This window comes from Lagenorhynchus albirostris, chromosome 7 (genome assembly GCF_949774975.1).
Source record: "Lagenorhynchus albirostris chromosome 7, mLagAlb1.1, whole genome shotgun sequence".
Taxonomy (NCBI): domain Eukaryota; kingdom Metazoa; phylum Chordata; class Mammalia; order Artiodactyla; family Delphinidae; genus Lagenorhynchus; species Lagenorhynchus albirostris.
In genome coordinates this window covers 89,253,230-89,274,363 of record NC_083101.1, presented here as the reverse complement: position 1 = coordinate 89,274,363, position 21,134 = coordinate 89,253,230, and the positions used below count along the sequence as shown (strand labels likewise).

The following is a 21,134-nucleotide window of genomic DNA, read 5'->3' as shown; positions in this document are numbered from 1 at the left end:
TTCTGGGACAGAAGTCATGAAAGGATCTCCTTCCAGAAGATGCTACTACAGCAAGAAGGATTTAAATCATTTTCCTTAGGAGGGGATGCACAGCCTCAGGAAAGCGAGAGTTAGGGAAGATAGGCATTCCACAGTTGGAACTAAATAGAAAGGAGGCATTTCACATGCTGTAACAGATCTGTTTTTAAAGTCTCTTCGGTGATTATCTGACACTAAGGCTACTTGTATACTACATTATAGATTGTCAGTTCAGTGTCTGGGCCATGAAATCTGTTACTGGTGTGAAAATGAAAAAGGGGAGCCCGAGGCTCCTTCAGACAGTGAAACCACTCTGAGTGGGTTGAGTCAGATCTGCCTGTAGGGAACCCTGCTACCTAAAAGGGAGGTCCAGTGAGGGTCCCGGCTCACACCACCCTATTTCTCCCAGAAAAGCAGTAAACCCAGGGGGCAGTGGGGTCAATCTGCCACCTTTCCAACTTCCTCAGAATTACGACTCCACTCCTTGTGAACAACCAAGTCTGGAGAGTTATTTCCCAAGTTAATTAAAGATACTAACGCGATTAAGGTTGAGAGAGCAGGTGATCATTTCTCGAACTCAGTAACTACACTTGGGGACACAGCGCAGAGACTTATTCATTTCTCCATTGGGGACAGTGGCTTCTGCTCCCTCCTCCCTCCCAGATGCACCCAACTTCCAGTTCCTGACCAGCCTGCCCACTTTCCCTCTGCAGCCACCCCGGCCAGGGCACTGGTCCCACCTCAGGATGACTGGTCCCCCCGGGACGAGGACGGGACCTCTTTGGGGTGACCAGACCCCAGGGATTAGGGCTCCTCAGGGCACTGGGATAGGAAGGGGCCTCCTCTGACCGGTCCTTGGGGACGATACAGGGCCTCCTCGGAATGACTGGACCCGGGGACTAAGATGTGGCTTCCTTAGGGTGACCAACAACGGGACGGGGCCTTCTCGGGGTGACCGGCTTCCGGGATGAGGCCTCTTCAGGGTGACCAGATGCCGAGGACCGAACGCGGACTCCTCGGGGTGACCGCCTCCGAGCGGGTACGGGGAGAGGGCTGCCTGACCGGTTTCCGGGTATAAGGCCGTCTCGGGGTGACCAGATCCTGGAGCCGGGGATGTGGCCTCCTCGGGTGACCAGCTCTGGGAGACCAGGAAGGGGACGAGATGAGGCCACCGCTCTGGGACCTCCCGGGAGCTCGCGCAGGCCCAGCGGCGCCGCTTGGGCCCGGCGCCCCCTTCCCTGGACTGGACCTCGCGGACTCTCCCCGGTCTGTCCTCCTCGGTCTGGGACTGGGCTTCAGGTTCGGAGTCCTGGCCCTCAGTATACCGACCGCTCAGTCCGGAGTACCGGCAGCTCAGCCGCGGCACCGCCTCTTCCGCCCCTTCCGCCGGCCCACGTAAGTCAGCTGGCATCGCCCCGCCCCTCCGCCGCCGCCCGCCCGCCCGCCCGCGCGAGGCCGCCTCAGCCTGGCCTGGGCCTGGAGCGGCGCACGGCGCAGGTCCCTCCCCGCCATGGCCCTGGGAGGCGGTAGCACATGGCGGCAGCAGCGGCCATGAGCGCGCCCGCGGCCCGGCCCGGCCCCCCCTAGAGCCCGCCGCCCCGGCCCAGGCCAGCGCCACGGCCCCGCCGCCCCCGGCCCCGCCGCCCCGCCGCCCCGCGCCCGCCGCCGCCGCCGCCGCCGCCGCCATGGGCGTGCAGGGCTTCCAGGACTACATCGAGAAGCACTGCCCGAGCGCCGTGGTGCCGGTGGAGCTGCAGAAGCTGGCCCGGGGCAGCCTGGTGGGCGGCGGGCGGCAGCGGCCCCCGCACACGCCGCTGCGCCTGCTGGTGGACGCCGACAACTGCCTGCATCGCCTCTACGGCGGCTTCTACACCGACTGGGTGAGCGGCGGCCAGTGGAACCACATGCTCGGCTACCTGGCCGCGCTAGCCAAGGCCTGCTTCGGCGGCAACATCGAGCTCTTCGTCTTCTTCAACGGCGCGCTCGAGAAGGCGCGGCTGCACGAGTGGGTCAAGCGGCAGGGCAACGAGCGCCAGACGGCGCAGCAGATCGTCAGCCATGTCCAGAACAAGGGCACCCCGCCGCCCAAGGTCTGGTTCCTGCCACCCGTCTGCATGGCGCACTGCATCCGCCTGGCGCTCATCCGCTTCCACGTCAAGGTGCGGCCCGCCGGGCGGGCAGGCTGGCCGGGGTCCGCGTGGGCCTGGGGGCCGGGGGCGGGGTTGGAGGCCGGGGCTGGGCTGGGGTCTGCGTGGGCGTGGGGCCGGAGTCGCTCGAATTCAGAGTCAGGGTGGGTCGGGATCTGGAGTCCGAGGTCGGGGTTGGACTGGAGTTTGGGGTAACAGAGAAGGAGCGGGCCAGAGGTCTGGGCCTGAGTCGGGGTCTGGGGTGCGGGCTTGGGCCGGGGTTGGGGTCTGGGGTCCGAGCGGGTCGGGATCTGAAGTTGGAGCTGGGCAGGGTTCGGGGTCTGGTCCGGGGGACTGCAGGCGCCTCTCCCCTCCCGGTCTGAACTGCTGCAAAATGGACGCGCGGCCTGGAGCCCGGCCGGCGGCTGCGAGTGCCCGGGGTCTGGGGACTCCGGCTGCTCCAGGCCGTCCGAGAACCTTAAGACCAGCGGATAGCTGCAGGCTTGGAGGGTGCAGTGCCACCATCGCTGAGATCCGGAGTATTCCTCCACTCTTTGAAGCAGGTAGATTACTAACCTGAACTTTTATGAGACGCTGGTTTTCCTTTAGCAGGGCTTGAACAGCAACAGGTTTTTTGGGGGAGCAAGTGGGCTAGATGGCGACAGAAAGGGGTCTCCAGCCACTGAGGGTGGATGGAAGGTCTGCCTACTGCTGTCACCCCGGCTCAGCTGGGGGCAGTGACCTGGGCAAGGCCTGTGGAGTTAGCCTCTTCTTGAGAACGCAGGGCTGGGTCCAGGTTCCCTGGAAGATGACAGTTTTTAGAGAAATTGTCGGATTTTCGTGTGTGTTAGATTTCAAAGAATCATAAATTCTGACATGCTGAAATTTTGTCAGTTCTGTGACTTAGAGTCTACGTGAAAAAGTCTTTGGTTCTGTGTATCTGAAGTGAAGAGAGTAGTTCAGAGTCAGGGCAAAGAGAATGTGAATCAGAGTTTCCAGGATTTATTTCTCTCTGCACAGTGAGGACTCCACCACTTTGGGCTGTGCACTCAGGTAATCAGAGCTTTGACTGTCCGGCATTCTGCTGTCCTTTTGGCAGAGGTCTCCTTCCAGAACCCAGGCCAAGGAGTGCTTGAGGACCTAGCAGCCACGGCAGAGATAACATGCAAATCAATGACCCTTGACTTGAATTTTGATTGCTTCCTTTTTGATTGTTCTTTGTTTAAAATTTTTAGGGGGAATGTTTTGGTTTTCTGACTTTTGCCACTCTGCCTTCCAACGTGTTTGTCATTCCTTTATTTCTGCTTGAAACTGTGCTTGTTCCCAAAGTTTGTGAAATTCAAACTTCCTGATTGCTCTTGCCTGTGCTGAGATGGTGGTGGTTAAGCCTAAAGTGATAGCGGAAGTCCCACCCCGATCCTGTTGCAATTGGCGACAGGGTTTCTAAGTGTGCGGGTCGAGGCTGCTGGAAGAGCGGCGATTGGTCTGTGAGTATGGCAGAGACCTAGCCTGCGTCCCTGGGGAAGTTCGGCTGAGAGCCAGGGACTGCTGCTGGCATTTTCTGCCCTGGAGCCTGGGCTCTCTCAGAAGTAAGACAGTGCCGACTCCCAGGTGTGATCCACCTCCAGAAGATGCCCTGAGTGTTAACAGTTTTATCTTGTTCAGAGATGGAAACTACTACTGGAAAGACAATGAGCTTTCTAGTCAAGTGGCTTTCAAAGGAACACCGTAAATTTTACTTAGGATTAGAGTCAGTGTTTGTACACAGTCACTGTATCTTTTGAAAGAACTGCTAAATTCTTTTTTAATTGTAAAATTTCTTGGTATTTATCTTTGTGCCCCTGTAAATGTCTCACTTACCTGCTGGATGCCCAGAATTTTGACCAATGTGTAAGTTAGTAAGAAACTAGATTTAAGATCATTTCTTCCACTTACGTTTCTGCACTCAAGATATAATTGAGTCTATAATTATTTTGCTTTAGATAAGCTTTTAACTCCTGATATAGAACCACAATATAGTGTTAATTTTACAGCTTAATATAGTAAAGACTCAATTCCTTGGTGGACACTTAACTGGCAGCCTCACCTTTTTGGAAAATGCCTAAGAAATCTAGCTACTAAAAATTTCTCAACAGCCAAATGAGAGGTCAGGAAGCTTTGGTATAGTGACCCAAAAAGGAAAAAAAAAGCTTTCTGTTTCCTCCTTGAAGAATCAACTTCTCTCCCTTGTAGACTGCCCTCTCCTTTTCAGATGTAATTCTGATAAGCTTAGTTATCTATTTCTAAACTTAGCTTGAGAAAAGGGTGCAGAGGAAAGTCTGCCAGGCAGGCGCACCATTAATAGAAGGAAGTGACACTTCACAAGGGAGAAGATAGAAAAAGCTATAAAAAACACACATAATTCTGGGGCTTCCTTAGAAAAAAGAAAACAACCCTATGTACTTCAGTAGCCCCTGAGGGCAGTATGGTTTACTCTATGAGGATGATTTTGAGCCAGAAAAATTTATGTTCAGCATTCTCTAAGGGAGTGAAGGGAGTGTACTGTTTTTTAAAAATGCCCATTAAATGGTTAAGTGAATTAAAACCATGATGGCATATCACTACATACTTGTTAGAATGGCTAAAATAAATAATTCTGGCAATGCCAAGTGCTGGCAAGAATGCTGAGCAATTGGAATCGTCCCACATGGCTGGTGGGAATGCAAGATGGCACGCCACCCTAAAAAACAGCTCCCTTAGTTTCTTATAAAATGCATTTACCATGTGGTCCAGCAGTTGTACTCCTGGGTATTTTCCTAATGAAACTATTATTCACACAAAAACTGAACTTGAATGTTCATAGCAGTTTTATTCATAATAGCCAAAACTGGAAACAACCAAAATATCCTTTAATAGGTGAATAGTTAAGCTATGGTACTGTGCAATACTACTTAGCAATAAAAAGGGAGAAACTACTGATACATACAACTTGGATGAGTCTTTATAGCTTCATGTTGAGTGAAAGAAGCCAGGCTCAAAAGGTATGGTTCTATTTATATGACATTCTCTTGAAGATAAGGCTGTAGTGATGGGGACCCGATGAGTGGTTGCCTGAGGGTGTGAATATAAAGGGACAGCAGGAGGGAGCTTTTTGGGGTGATGGAACTGTTCTGTAACCTGATGGTAGAGGTGGTAGCATTTTTTGTGTGTGTGTGTGTGTGTGTGGTACACGGGCCTCTCACTGTTGTGGCCCCTCCCGTTGCGGAGCACAGGCCCCGGATGCGCAGGCTCAGCGGCCATGGCTCACGGACCCAGCCGTTCCTCGGCATGTGGGATCTTCCCAGACCGGGGCACGAGCCCGTGTCCCCTGCATCAGCAGGCGGACTCTCAACTACTGCACCACCAGGGAAGCCCTGGTAGCATGTTTTAAAATCATAGAACTATACATCAAAAGTAAATAAAAGTTAATTTTGCTGTATGATATTTGTATTTTTTTTAAGATTAAATAAAAATTGGCAAAGGAATTGATGCAAACATCTCACTATATATAATGTTGGGCATATGAGGCATTTTTCTTATAAAAATCTACCATCGTATTGGCCGTCTCCAGGGTTCTGCAAACTGGCAGAAAGTCTTAATTTCCCGTCAGCTTTGCTTAGAGAAATCTTCTTTGGCTTAGAAGAGTATGTCTTTGCTAAAGTAATAATTGCATTTCTTTAACCATTAGAAGTTGGCCCACACATCAGCTAATTTTGTTCAGGTCATTAAACTGCCCAGCCTGAACTTGGCTTCTGTTAGTTACTAGGAGCATTTCCTCTTGTGTGCCTTGAGTCATCATAACCTTTGAAACTTGGTGAGGACTGATGTTGATTTTAAAATCTTGGTGGCATTAGATGCCTGGAGCTTTACTAAATGTTTCTGCCTCAAGACTTGTGGTGTTGATGTGCAGGTTTATAATGAAGTCCTTGAAATCTTATCCTGAATCGGTACTCTGGGGTATTTACTCAGATCTTACATAAAGCAGAGCTCATGTTTTAAGTCACTGGAAGAATGTGAGATTAGGCTGTGGCCTGAGATCTTGGGATGATGATCTCTTTCTTTGTATACTTTGTAGGGTGCCAGTCCCATGCTAGGTCATCTCTCACAGTGCTGTCTCATTTAGCCCTCAGTATTTTGTTAATATGGGAAGAAACGGATTGCGATTGCTGATTGAGCAACGTCTGGGGACAAGTAACCAGTAACCTCTTCAAGAGGGAAGTGGTGTGCTGAAGTCAAAGTTCAGTTTCATTGTGTAAGAATGCTGTGGGGTGTGCCTACCTGCAGTTCACTCTCAGGTCAGATCTGATAGCAAAACGCCTCTGCTGCTTTTTCCAGGCAGCACAGTTTCTATCCAAGAGACACTGAAAACTAGCAATGTACTGTTATTCTTAAAGATCTCTAATTGATCAGGGAATACTTACAATTCAGAATCGACCACATTATAACTCAAACCAGCCATACATTTAAAATACTTATTTAAAAATATTTATTTTCTTCAAGTGTACCAGTTTTGTGACTGGCTTATTTCTCTTAGCCATAATGTCTTCAAGGTTCATCCATATTGTAATGTTGTGTCAGAATTTCCTTCCCTTATAAGGCTGAAAAATACTCTATTCTGTGGATGGACCACATTTAGTTTATGGATTCTTGGGTTGCTTCCCCCTTTGGCTGTTGTGACTAATGAATAGTACTGCTGTGAATATGGGTGTACAAAAATCTGTCGGGAGTCCCCGCTTTCAGTTCTTTGGGGTATGTACCCAGGAGTGGAATTGCTGGATCATTTGGTAATTTTATATTTAATTTCTCGAGGAATCACCATACTATTTTCCACAGCAGGTGCCTATGTATATTTTATATTATATATCATATGTTATCAAAATAGTTTTAGTTTTTAACATTAATGCGATCACTACATTATTCAGCAATTTGGTTTTTTATAAGTGTGTAAAAAATCTTTTCATTTCTATACTTACAGTTCTAATTCTTTTTAATACCTGCATAGTGTATGATTTATCTATCCCCTACAAATGGTATGCACACACAAACTTGATAGATTGAAGAGTGTGCACATTTTAAAAGCCTTACAAGACTATAGAGCCAACATTGCCAGACCTTCAGATTTTTCAAGAAAGTCAGAAATCCAGATTTTTATTTGAAATTATTCCATTTAAAAAACACCTTTAAGCCAAGGAAAATGGACTCCGGGCTAGATTCAGATCTTGAGCCACCAATTTGTGACTTCACCGCTGATACTTACCAACAATTATCACCCATTTTTCAGGTTTAAAGTTAGACTTACCAAAGCCCATTGCCTCTTCCCTTCAACATTGCATTGTTGAAGCCTTTGTGATTATCAAAGCACTTCCATTTCCTGGAGTTACTGAAATATGACTTTCCATAAATGCCATAATTCTGTGGACCTTTTCTGTTATATACTCTTATTATTACCTCTTTTGAGGTTAATATTATGCACATATTCTTTCAACATCTGACAGTTTCCAGTGCACCCTTTTACTGTTCTCAAAGACTTGAGCAACTGGTTTTATGTACTTAGAGATTACTTCTCCCATATCCCATTCAACACACAAACTGACTATTCTCTCTAATCTGACCTCAGATTAGTCACCTCTAGTGACTATTGTAATTTCACTTTAGCTACCCTAGGGTTTGTGTCCTATAATTAGCAGGAAGAATGATACCACCTTTAAGACTTCAAACTGCATGTCCCCCCTAGAGCCTGACTTTTACTGATATACCCTTCATTCTCCTTTCACTTTCCACAGTTGTCTCTTCTCCCAGTCTGTTCTGATTTCACTTTTAGCCCTAACTGCTTTGAGCCTGATGGTCACCTATTTCAAAGTTACACTTACCACCCTGGAGTCATCTTTGGCATTTTTATCATTCCATCCTGCCAGTCCCTGCAATATGACACATCAGTTCTAGCCCAGCAGTCTCTTACTTACACTTCTGTTCCTCATTTCTAGTATTCCCAACATGTGAACTCACCAAGTTTACCGAAAAGGTCTGGTGGGTTGTGAAACCAAATTATTGGGTGTTTATCAGCATTTAGAAAAATTCACACAGAATAAAATAGAATAAAAAGTAGAATGCAAGACATGTATTAAGGGTGAATACCATTACATTAAACTGTGTCTTACTGTGGATAGTAGTCAGAATTGCCTCTGGATCTGACCAGGCCCCCATGCCTAGTATCAGCAGTGGAACTCATCTTGCACACAATGTCAGAGCACCCTGCAGGGTCCTCAGGTGAGTCATTCTCCTGGCAACGACTGTCAACAAAACCATTAATCCAAACTCCTTATTCAGGCTCTTAGACCCTCCTGCAATCCGAATCCATTCCACCTTCCTTAGTTTTAGAATTCTTCTATTATACTTTTAAAATGCTCCCAACCAGACTGTTTACTGTTTCCCCAAGAAATGTCCATTTCCCAACTCTACTGATGTCTCCCTCTGTCTACCCCACTTTCGCTTGCCAGAATTTTGGTTCTACCTCAAAGCCCATCTCAAAAGCTTTATTGTAGCTACCTTCATATGTATCTCCCCCACTAACTCTAAGCTACTTGAGGCCAGGGACTAATTTTACTCCTCCTGTATTTCCTATGTTTAGTATAGGCATTCAACTCTTTAATCATATATTTTCTTTGTTCTATTTATATAGGCAATTTAATTATTTTCTTTCAACACCTGGGTCAATGGCCATTAAGTACGATTTATTTTCTTTAAATTTCTTATTCTCTCTTCTCTGGTTTCCAGTGATGATTCATTCTCCCTTTAGCAAACATTGAGTGCCTGCTATTGGCCAGGTGTGGAGGAGTGAATATAACAGAAAAGAATGGAATCCTTTAAGGAGTTTACTCTAGTGGAAGGCGGGGGTGTGTGTGCTCGTTTACATCATTTTCCCATGTCAACGTTTGGAACTTCCTTTGATGCCATAGGACAATCTATTTAGTCACTGAAGAGCAGTGATTCTCAACAGGGGCTAGAGGGCTGGTGATTTTGTCAAGGTCTAGAGACATTTTTGATTGTCACAGATGAGGGCATACTGGCTGCAGGCATCTAGAGGCAGGGGCCAGGGATGCTGCTAAACATCCTACAATGCACAGGACAGCCCCACAGTAAAGAATTATCCATTCCTAAATATCACCAGTGCCAAGGCTAGGAAATCCTGATGTGAACAAGTCAAAGAATTCTAAGCTTTGGGCCTTAGTAAAGCCATATAAAGGTTTGAAATAGAGATTTCTAAGTATACCAGGGAGATAAGTAAAAAAAGAGAATATAGCTTAGTTTTCTAAATAAGATATGTACATACACACACCTTCTCTCTTATATATTTCTAGACCCACGTTGCTCTTCATTTTGTTTTATACAATTAGAATTTATACAATGGAAAGAAATTAATTAAAACATACTACACATTCCAGCCTTAGTAAGAAATTGACCATAGGAATAAATACCATGTAATATGTAGAGGAGTTCCTTTTTTTTTAAAATTGGGATATAGTGGACATACAGCATTATATTAGCTTCAGCTGTACAGCATAATGATTCAATATATGTATATATTGTGAAATGATCACCACATTAAGTCTAGTTAACATCCATCACCATACATAGTTATACTTTTTTTTCTTATGAGAATTTTTAAGCTCTCTCTTAGCAACTTTCAAATATACAATACAGTGTTAACTACACTCTCCATGCTGTACATTACATCCACATGACTTATTTATTTTATACAGATGACCCTTGAACGACATGTGTTTGAGCAGTGTGGGTCCACTTATATGTGGATTTTTGTCAATAGTAAATATTACAATCTGTGGTTGGTTGAGTCCATGGATGCAGAACCGTGGATGGAGGACTAACTATAAAGTTATACACAGATTTTTGACTGCGTGGAGGGTTGGTTTGCCTAAACACCTCCCTCCCCATTGTTCAGGGGTCAACTGTAACTGGAAGTTTGTACATTTAGACTTCACCCATTTTCTCCACCCCCACCTTAAAGAAGCAATACTTCAGAATTTGAAAAATTAGATTTATTTTCCAATGGATTTATAGACAAAGTTTTATAAATAGAACAATTAGATGTAAGTGAATCAGAGTTCAGATAGAAATATTCTAAAATTCTCCAAATGTCTCTATATAGCTGGAATTAGTTTTTACTTATGTTTATGTTTTCTCTAGCAAGTAAGTCCTACGATGGATGACCACCTCTTAGAACATTATGTTATCCATCTCTTAGAACACTGGCATGTAGTACGTGTTCAAAATATATTTGAGAAATGGACAAATCAATTCCAGACTCACCAGTTAGTCACCTTGTGCAAGGCAGTGATGGCAGAAAGATGGTAGAAAGTTTGTGTTCAAACCCAGAGTCTAGTCAATTCCACAGATAAGTAGTCTCAGCTTGGCCACCTGGCACAGAGGCTTTATCTTTGAGTAAGCCCTTTATGCTTCTTAATTTAGGAGCTGTGTTGAAGACATCAAAGGGGTGACTGCTTAGGGAAATTGGCTTCATTTAGCCATCTTTTTTTTTCTCCCTTGTTATACCTGGCTCTATCAAACATTGTTTCTAGGTATTTTAGGGCCAGTATAGAGTTGAACTTGGCACACTGATTTATCTGCAAAGGTGATGGTAAATCTACAGTAATTAAGGATCTGTGATCTAGAAACGTGATTCTTTTGTACCCCGGTTACTTGGTATTTCCCGCTTGTCTCTAGAATAAATTTATTTCTTTGGAAAAACTGAAACTACCCTGTTGGTATTTTGCCAATTAGTGTAAGAAAATATACTGGAAGGAGTATTACTGGAGGGTTGAGTTTTCATAGGTCTGGAGTGTATTGTTCATCTTCATGGGCAGGAGTGCCAGCCAGTCCAGACTGGGAGGGCCTCCCTGGACCGCTTGGATGAGCACAGGCACCATGGTTTTTCAATCTCCTGTACCTATGTGAGCCATTAAATATTTCAATAAAGAATTTGCACGTGTCACCATTTTGAAATAAATTGCATCAGTCTGAGATTCATTTTTCTGAATCCAAAAGTTAAATTTTGATGTATTTTGGAATTGGATTTTTAAAAAGAATACTACTGCTTGGAGTTAGCTGAATCATTAGGAGATTAATATAGTAGGCTGAATAGACACTGAATACAAATAATGTTGGTGTTTCAACACTCCTTTTTTCTTTTAAATTAATTTTTATTGGAGTATGGTTGCTTTACAATGTTGTTAGCCTCCACTGCACAACAAAATGAATCAGCCAAACACATACAGATATCCCCTCCCTTTTGGACTTCACTCCCATTTAGGTTACCACTGTGCACTAGGTGAGTTCCCTGTGCTATATAGCATGTTCCTATCAGTTGTCCATTTTATCCATAGTATCAATAATATATATGTGTCAGTCTCAGTCTCCCAATTCCTCCCACCCCACCCCTTTCCCCCTTGGTTCAACATTCCTTTTTTTTTTTGCGGTACGCGGGCCTCTCAGTATTGTGGCCTCTCCCGTTGTGGAGCACAGGCTCCGGACGTGCAGGTTCAGCAGCCATGGCTCACAGGCCTAGCCGCGCTCCACGGCATGTGGGATCTTCCCGGACCGGGGCACGAACCCGTGTCCCCTGCATTGGCAGGCGGACTCTCAACCACTGCGCCACTAGGGAAACCCTCAACATTCCTTTTATTATTTTTATTTTAAAAATGTATGAAGTTTAACTTGCATTTCTTTTAGGACATTCACTCTCTTATTTAATTTTTTAACAGAGAAAGAAAACAGTTTTATTATTGAATAAGCATTGAAACAGATTGCAGTTGCATCACAGGCAACCTGCTAAAGAGATTGCAAAGAAGAAATCTCACCCTTTTATGTAGGCTGGCAGATATAATACATTACATATATGCTAATGTCATTATCCAAAGGAAAAATAAAACTTCTGTTTTGACAAGGAGGAAGTTATATCTTGGAGCTAAGTGCCTAGGATTTCTGAGAAAACAGGGAGACGGGGTGCCACCCTCTTATTATAATTTTTATCTTTATTTTTTTAATTGTAATAAACTATAACAAAAGTTTTACCATTTTAACCATTTCTTATTTTTATATTAATTTATTTTATTTTTGGCTGCGTTGGGTCTTCATTGCTGTGCGTGGGCTTTCTCTAGTTGTGGCTAGCGGGGGCTGCTCTTCGTTGCATTGTGCAGGCTTCTCACTGTGGTGGCTTCTCTTGTTGCAGAGCACGGGCCCTAGGTGTGCAGACTTCAGTAGTTGGGGTGGGCGGGCATAGCCGTTGTGGCTTGCGGGCTCTAGAGCACAGGCTCAGTAGTTGTGGTTCAGGGGCTTAGTTGCTCTGCAGCTAAGCATGTGGGATCTTCCTGGACCAGGGTTCGAACCCATGTCCCCTGCATTGGCAGGCGGAGTCTTGACCACTGCGCCACCAGGGAAGCCCGCCCATTTTAACCATTTTTAAGTGGAATTAAGTTCAGTAGAATTAAGTACAGTCTTCCCTCACGTATATGCAGGGGACTGATTCCAGGAGACCCCTCAGATACCAAAATCCAAGGATGCTCAAGTCCCTGATGTAAAATGGTGTAGTACAGTGAGTACAGTCGGCTGTCCATATCAGCGGATGCGAAACCACATTCACACTGCTATGCAGCCATCACTACCATCAATCTCTAGAAATTTCTCACCTTCCCAAAGTGAAACTGTCCTCATTGAGCACTAACTCCCCATTCTTCTCTGCCAGCCTGTGGCAGCTGCCATTTTACTTTCTTGTCTCTATGAATCTGACTACTTAAGGCACCTCATATGAATGGAATCACACAGAATTTATCTTTTTGTAACTGGTTTATTTCACTGAGTATAATGTCCTCAAGGTTCATCCGTGTTGTAGTATGTATCAGAATTTCCTTCCTTTTCAAGGATGCATAATAATTTCTTGTGTGGGATAGACCACATTTTGCTTATCTGTTCATCTGTCAGTGGACTCTTGGGTTGCGTCTACATTTTGGCTATCGTGAATAATATTGCTATGAAGATGGGGGTGCAAATATCTGTTTGAATCCTTGCGTTCAGTTCTTTTGAGTATATGCCCAGAAATGGAATTGCAGGATCATATGGTGATTTTATATTTTGAGAACTGTTATACCATTTTCCACAGCAACTACACCATTTTACATTCCACCAGCAATGTGTGAGGGTTCCAGTTTTTCCACATCCTCGCCAACACTTGCTTATTTCTGTTTTTTTTTTTAGTAGCCATCTTAATTGGTGTGAAATGGTATCTCGTGGTTTTGATTTACATTTCCCTATGATTAATGAAGTTGAGAATCTTTTCATGTGCCACTCCCTTATTTTAAAAGACATTGTTTTTCCTTGCTTTTAAGACCACTGCAACCAATTCTTATAGAATAACCAAGAGCTATATAAGGTAAGACGTTTATTCAGCCATGATTACAGATTTCCTGAGGAGGAGAGGTTTACTTTTAGAGACATTGCTAATGTATGTCATGACACTAAAATTGCTCTTTTAAAGTAAACAACAACAATAAAAATCTTCTACCAAGTTAGCATTGACTTTCATGTTCTCACTCTTCAGCTCGACTTGAGTAGGGAGTAAGTAGCCTGAGTAAGTTTTACCCACCTCATACATAGTGTCTAGAATTCTGCTGGATAAAGGTCAGAGCCTGATTTTTTTTTTTTTTAACAAAAGAATTTAGGTTGACTTATCCTTTTACGTTCAGGTTAACTTATATCTTTTAAAGCCGGTAGCTGGTTGGAGGACGTGTCACATTATTCCCTGAGCCTCTGTAAAATTATTCTAAAGAAAAACCACATATGATATTTTTTTCTTTGTGTCAGAAAATCTCTTTATGACAACTCATAGTGTTTCAGGTCCTGCATGAAAAGTATGAAGAAGTAGATCCTTTCTCACATAGCTTACTTGAAAATAAATAGTACCTGACATTTATCAAGTGCTTATTATTTATGAATGATTCTGAGCTGTTTACATGTAGTAACTCATTTAATCATCACAGCTACCCTATGAGGTAGGAGAGTACTATTATTTTTGCAGATGAAGAAATGGAAGTACAGAAAGTATTAAAGTAGGCAGTGGAGTTCACCTGATGCCAGAGACACAAAACCTCACTGTACAAGTGCTTCTTCACTGGAGATTAGGAGTAAGTAACGGTGTTACATTTTCATTCTTATAGGACTTTCCCCATAGCTGCTTTCAGCATTAATAAATAATTACATTCACAAAGTAAGCTTGAGAATTTTTTAGTCATTATTCTTTGTAAAAAATACTGAATTTTGATGTATCTGCCTTTTTAATGATGAAACTTAAAACTATTGAGATGAAAAGATTTACCTAGGATTCTGTGGCAAATATACAGTTACATAAAATTATCCCTAGCTAAATACAAAATACTTCATTGGGACCAAAAATGGGGCGTTTTGCCAGCTACTGAAGATCTTCAACACTGATTGCATACACCGTGTTTCTTGGTGACGGATGGGTGGAAAAGTGAGGCGAGGTGTTTGGTGGTTCCCAGCCTAGTTGTGGCTACCAAAGCACGTATCAAGTGGGCTTCCCTGGTGGCGCAGTGGTTAAGAATCTGCCTGCCAATGCAAGGGACACAGGTTCGAGCCTTGGCCCGGGAAGATCCCACATGCCGCGGAGCAACTAAGCCCGTGTGCCACAACTACTGAGCCTGAGCTCTAGAGCCCGCAAGCCACAACTACTGAGCCCACGTGCCACAACTACTGAAGCCTGCGCGCCTAGAGCCTGTGCTCCGCAAAAAGAGAAGCCACAGCAGTGAGAAGCCCGCGCACCGCAACAAAGAGTAGCCCCTGCTCACCGCAACTAGAGAAAGCCTGCTCACAGCAACGAAGACGCAACACAGCCAAAAATAAAAAAATAAAATAAATAAATTTATATATTAAAAAAAATAGTAAAAGTTGAATGCTCTGTGCACTGTACTCAGGAGCTCTACGGTTTCACTCCCTTGATCTGAAGTTGCATTTTGATGCAGTGGTGATGGCAGCCATGGCAAAAATCAGTCAAGGCCTAGTGCCTTTAAGGTGGTAGGTGGTCTTTGGTCACTAGCCTGTGGTTTTCTGTGAGGAGGCTATGCATAATTCCAAGTCTGGCTCACTCTCATAGGAGGCCTTAACCCTTTCTTTATCACCTGTGAGTAGATAGGTCTCGGCATAATTTTTTAGCTTGCTTTTTATACTCTTTGGGAATTCAAATTGAAATAATCTTCCCAACATTGTATTTCATAGTTTTTACTCATTTCTAAACTAAGAATTAAGAACTAGACATACCATTTTCATTAAGCATAATGTGCCCAGTCTGAGCCAGGAGCTGGAAGGCCAGGGAATTGGAGAAACAGAACACGGGGAATAGGGTGAGTAGAAGAGATGGGAAACAGGAGTGAAAGGCATTCAGACCGGAAGAAAGACACACTGAAAGGAGAAAGCACAGCGATACCCTGTTAGACCCTGATTCCTAGAAGCTTAACCTCTGGAATTTAATTTTTTTTTAATTAAATAACTACCTCTCAGGTTCTGTTTTGATGCAATCCAGGCGTTTTCCTATCCTCACCCAAACCTTGCATCGAGTCTCCTCTGCACTGCATCCAATTCTTTGCCCCTGACTCTACCAGGCTCTTTGACATAAATCTTGAGGAATTGTTCAGTGGGCCTCTTACAGGTATTCTTGGTTGTTGGACTTTATTCTTTCATTCATAGGTTTATGCTGTGTGTGGTGGGCTTTCCTACTTCCCTTAGTTGGACTGTCTGGGGAGAGTTGTGTTTTCACATGATAGACTCTCGGAGACTTTGCCTGCCAGGCCTTTCAGTGCTTTGTTCACATGATGAAATAGCTTAAAACAGTCTCTCAGTTAGTGTCTTGTAGACCAGGGGTCCCCAACCCCTGGGCTACGGACTGGTACTGGTCCATGGTCTGTTAGGAACCAGGCCGCACAGCAGGAGGTGAGCAGCGGATGAGTGAGCAGAAGCTTCATCTGTATTTACAACTGCTTTCCATGGCTCGCATTACTGCCTGAGCTCTGCCTGCTGTCAGATCACCTGCGGCATTCGATTCTTATAGGAGTGCGAACCCTACTGTGAGCTGTGCATGTGAGGGATGTAGGTTGTGTGCTCCTTATGAGAATCTAAAGCTTGATCTGAGGTGGAGCTGAGGCGGTGATGCCAGCTCTGGGGAGCGGCTGCAAATACAGATTATCATTAGCAGAGAGGTTTGACTGCACAGAGACCATAATAAATCAGTTGCTTGCAGACTCATATCAAAAGTCTTATCAGTGAGTGGCAAGTGAAAGGAAGCCCAGGGCTCCCACTGATTCTGCATTATGGTGAGTTGTATAATTATTTCATTATATATTACAATGTAATAATAATAGAAATCAAGTGCACAATAAATGTAATGCACTTGAATCATCCCAAAACCATTCCTTCCCCCCACCGCCGCCTCCAATCTGTGGAAAAATTGTCTTCCAGGAAACTGGTCCCTGGTGCCAAAAAGGTTGGGGACCGCTTTTGTAGACTATTGTGTTTTTTTTTTTTTTCTTTTTAAAATAAACTTCTTACTTGGGAATAATTTGGGGTTTATAGAAAAGTTGCAAAAATGGTACAGAGAGTTCCTGAATATCCTTCACTCAGCTTTCATGCATCTTAGCATCCTATGAGCTAGTACAACTGTTACAACTAAGAAATTAGCATTGGTACAGTACCATTAACTGCATTATGTATTTCATTCAGATTTCTTCCATTTTCTACCTGTATCCTTTTTGGATTCCCTGTTGCCTTTAGGCATCTTGTCTACTTACTGATCTCTGATCTGGGACAGCTTCTCAGCCTCTGCTTGTCTCTGTGGTGACCTTGACACTTTTGGAGAACTGATCAGGCATTTGGTAGGTTGGCCTCCAGTTTGGGCTGTCTGATATTTTCTTGTGATTTGGGGAGAATGCTCCAGAGGGGCAGTGCCCTCCTTCCGTATATCTACTGGGCGTCTGCTCAGTGACATGCCTTTTAGTGGAGAATGGTATTTAGAAACCAGATCGGGGTACAGATGTTCTTTCTCCTGGGGTGTTGCTGCTTCTAGGTTCTCTGCTGACACCTGGGAGATATAGGTGTGTGTTTATAGACTAATCCACGTGCACACACTTAACCTCTAATGATTTCTGTGCCTGTCTGTCTGTGTTGTCATCTACTTGTGGGTTCTTACGGACATCTCCATGGCTAACCCAACACTACAGGGTCATGCTAGCCTCCTCCCTTTGCACATTTGTAAGCCCGTTCTCTGATAGGGAGACACTGAGGTCATCTACCATCCATTTACCCCAACCTTAACACACGTGAAAGTGATTTCAGAGTTGTTCATTGGCACCCCTGTGACAGACGGTTTATAATACAATTCGATACATTTGTCAGTTTGCATTCTGGCCTACCATCCCTGACTGCTGGCTGATTTTTTTTTTAAGTCGTGTATATTAAAGTTTATCCTTTGTATGATATGTACAATGATGTGAGTTTGTACAAATGCAGAGTCATGTATCCATCAGCCAGACTCTTTCATTTAGGTGTTTTGTGGGGTTTTTATTTCCCTAATTGAGTAACTGCTACACCATACTTCCATTGTTCACTTGTTGGAAAGGATTGCATCTCTGTTACCTTGTGGTTTTTAATGCCATGTAGCCTTCCTCAGATAAAGGCAAAATGGATTTTAACCAGTGGGGAAGAATACTAGAATTTCAGAAGTTGAAAGAATCTTAAAGATTCATTAATTTTACATTCCTAGCTAGGCAGGTTGGACATCAAGCCAGAACTGGAACCTGGACATTTTGGTTCTCCTCGCCATCCATATCACTCAGGGTACCTGAGATAGGAAAGATGAGCACGACAAGGGGCGCAGATTGCTCCACCTTGCTTTATTATTATTATTTTTTTTATTGAAGTATAGTTGATTGAACTAACACAATGTGTTAGTTTCTGGTGTACAGCAAAGTGATTCAGTTATACACCTTGCTTTAGATTTGAAGTCTGTGCTTACTTAAGGGCAGAGTTCCTTTATCTTTTGTTTTAGGAGATTAATTCTAGCAGACAATTATTTGTTTAATGTTAGGTGTGCTTTGGGGGAGGATTAAGATATTGTTAACATTTGCAAATTAGTCTTGTAGTGAGTTATTAATAGTTCATTCACTTTGCTTATTAATGCCAGGCTGAAACCAAGTGTTCTGAATGAATGAGAAATTGTGTTTGGGGAAGGGTCAGTGGAAGGAGGTGACTGTGGAAAGCGCTACATTCCACTCCCCAGAGATAGATGAAACTGCTCTATAAGGCTCTACTGGCTGTTGGTTTCTACTGTTTAGAGTTTATAGTAATCTTTATAAATAATTTAAAGACTGTTTGGGGCCCCTGAACTGGGACTCCCAGAGTTTTTCGTTTCATAAATAGTTTTTACCGTGTGCCAGGCACCAAGCTAGACCCTTGATATGTAGATGAGCAAATTGCGTGCCTTGTCTGGCAGGAGACGGATGTGAAAAGACGAGTATTTGCCCCCAGTGCGGTGGCATAGAGGTGGCCAGTGTGGGCGTGCATATATGAGGGCTGTTTCAACTTTTTATTAGATTTTTTTCCTTTAAAAAAGTTTTTTTTCTACCATAATTCAAAAAGAGTCATGTACCACAATGTTCATTGCAGCACTATTTACAGTAGCCAGGACATGGAAGCAACCTAAGTGTCCATCAACAGATGAATGGATAAAGAAGATGTGGCATATATATACAATGGAATATTACTCAGAGATAAAAAGAAACAAAACTGAGTAATTTGTAGTAAGGTGGATGGACCTAGAGTCTGTCATACAGAGTGAAGTAAGTCAGAAAGAGAAAAGCAAATACCGTATGCTAACACGTATATATGGAATCTTAAAAAAAAAAAAAAGGTTCTGAAGAACCTAATGACAGGACAGGAATGAAGATACAGACGTAGAGAATGGACTTCAGGACATGGGGAGGGGGAAGGGTAAGCTGGGACAAAGTGAGAGAGTGGCATGGACATATATACACTCCCAAATGTAAAATAGATAGCTAGTGGGAAGCAGCCGCATAACACAGGGGGATCAGCTCGGTGCTTTGTGACCACCTAGAGGGGTGGGAGAGGGAGGGGATATGGGGATATATGTATCTGTATAGCTGATTCACTTTGTTATAAAGCAGAAACTAACACCATTGTAAAGCAATTATACTGCAATAAAGATGTTAAAAATAATAATAAATTAAAGTTTTTTTTCTTTCTTTTTTTTTTTAAGTATAATTGTGCCACCGTGCACAACTGTGTTAGTTTTTGCTTACTCCCTTTCAGTCTTTTTCCATAGGTGCAGTTTTATGTGGTTGTATGTAGCAGATATTGTATTCTGAAATGGTTTTGCTTAATATTTTATTCTAAGCTTTTCTCAAGTTTCTCCACAACATTGTGTAGTTGCTGTGTTTACCCAGCTCCTTAATGTTAACTTATTTTTCCCATGGAAGGCTACCCTCACCCTTTTTATGCTCCCAACGTTTTTTATCAGATACGTTGCTTTCTTAGGCTCTATTTCCTGGCGTAAGATTGCTCCAGAGTCAAAGAGTATGAGTGCTTTACAGCTCTGGAAATATATTGCCTGTTGTTTTACAATGCCCACAGCCTTCCTTGAAAACCTGCCAGATTAGATCTGTCCCTGCCTGCTCTGACTCCATTGCCTACTGCTTTCCCCTGGGTCTCTGGGATGAGGCTGCAGACACCACACTCAGCTCTGAGTCAGTATACCTGCTGTTCCCCTGCTTGAACACCCCACTGAGTGACCACACAGGGCTACCTCCTCCTTTCCCCTCCAAGGGTTGTTGTGAGGATAATGAGGTGATGTTGTGAGGTATGCAGAGAGTGGGTGCTCAGGGAGGATGAGTCTCTGGACCGCTCTTGTCCTGGAGCTGGGCAGAGCTAGGTTCTGAACTGCTGGCAGCCTCAGTTTCCTGGAAGAATAGGTTAACAAACTCTCTTGCAAAATATAGCTTGTACAGTACTCAACTCATACATTTAATTTTGCCCCATCTCCTCTACAGGATATCTGGCTCTATGAAGCAAGCAGCCATGCTGCCTTTTCTAGAACTCCTCTGAGGGGACTGGAGCTAGGGGGTGGTAACTCACAATCTCTCTTCATTTCAGGGCCTCTTAGGAAGATTGTGCAGACTTAATATTAAAGATGTCTGGAAAACAGGAATTGCTGGTGATTTTTAAATGCCTTAAGACATTGCTGTAAATATAAAGTTTTATGTAATAAAGTGATTTGAGGTAGAGAGCATGGACTTGGAGATTATCATTTCTAGACGAAGCTGGGCTAATTAAAATAAATTTTAACTGTAGTTTTCTATTTTAGTGAAAGTACTCTTTTTAGACTGAGATAAAACAGCATCATCCTATTCTAAGACAGAAGAGTAATTGACTAATTGTATGTTGTTATTGTTTTCTTTGTAAAGCAAAATATTTTTATCAAAATACTTATTAAGAGAATGCAAAAAATTATTTTTCCTTTAGATATGCATCTTTAAAAGGACTGCTTTGCCGCTGAGATTTCATTATAACTAACTTTCTAACAAAATTTGCTGAAAGTCAGTGAGAAATGAGAGTAACTCTACAATGATGTCCATCTAGTAGGTGACCATTGAACACTTGGACTTAATTTTCAATGTATTTTAAATTTTAATTCAGTATAGCCACAAATCGGGCAGTGTAGTTCTAGAAATTTATGTTTAAGGGTACACACTTGTTTTTTACCTTTAGGGCTCTATGGAGAGTTAATTTTCCACAGCTGAGTCACCCAATAAAGTTTAAAATTCTGTTTTCTAAAATACCTTTATCCATTGTAGGGGGAAAAAAAAACCTGCCAAATTTTAG

The 21,134-nt window shown here is 43.4% G+C and overlaps 1 protein-coding gene across 4 annotated transcripts in view; it reads left to right on the top strand.

Moving 5' to 3' along the window:
• The first annotated feature begins 1,686 nt into the window (after positions 1-1,686).
• FAM120A (family with sequence similarity 120 member A) overlaps positions 1,687-21,134 on the top strand; it is a 104,122-nt gene continuing 84,674 nt past the window's right edge. For all 4 annotated transcript variants that reach the window (XM_060155434.1, XM_060155433.1, XM_060155436.1 and 1 more), the window contains exon 1: positions 1,687-2,177. In XM_060155434.1, coding sequence (XP_060011417.1) covers positions 1,704-2,177 — 474 coding nt within the window. In that variant the 5' untranslated portion in view covers positions 1,687-1,703. The remainder of the gene's footprint in view (positions 2,178-21,134) is intronic.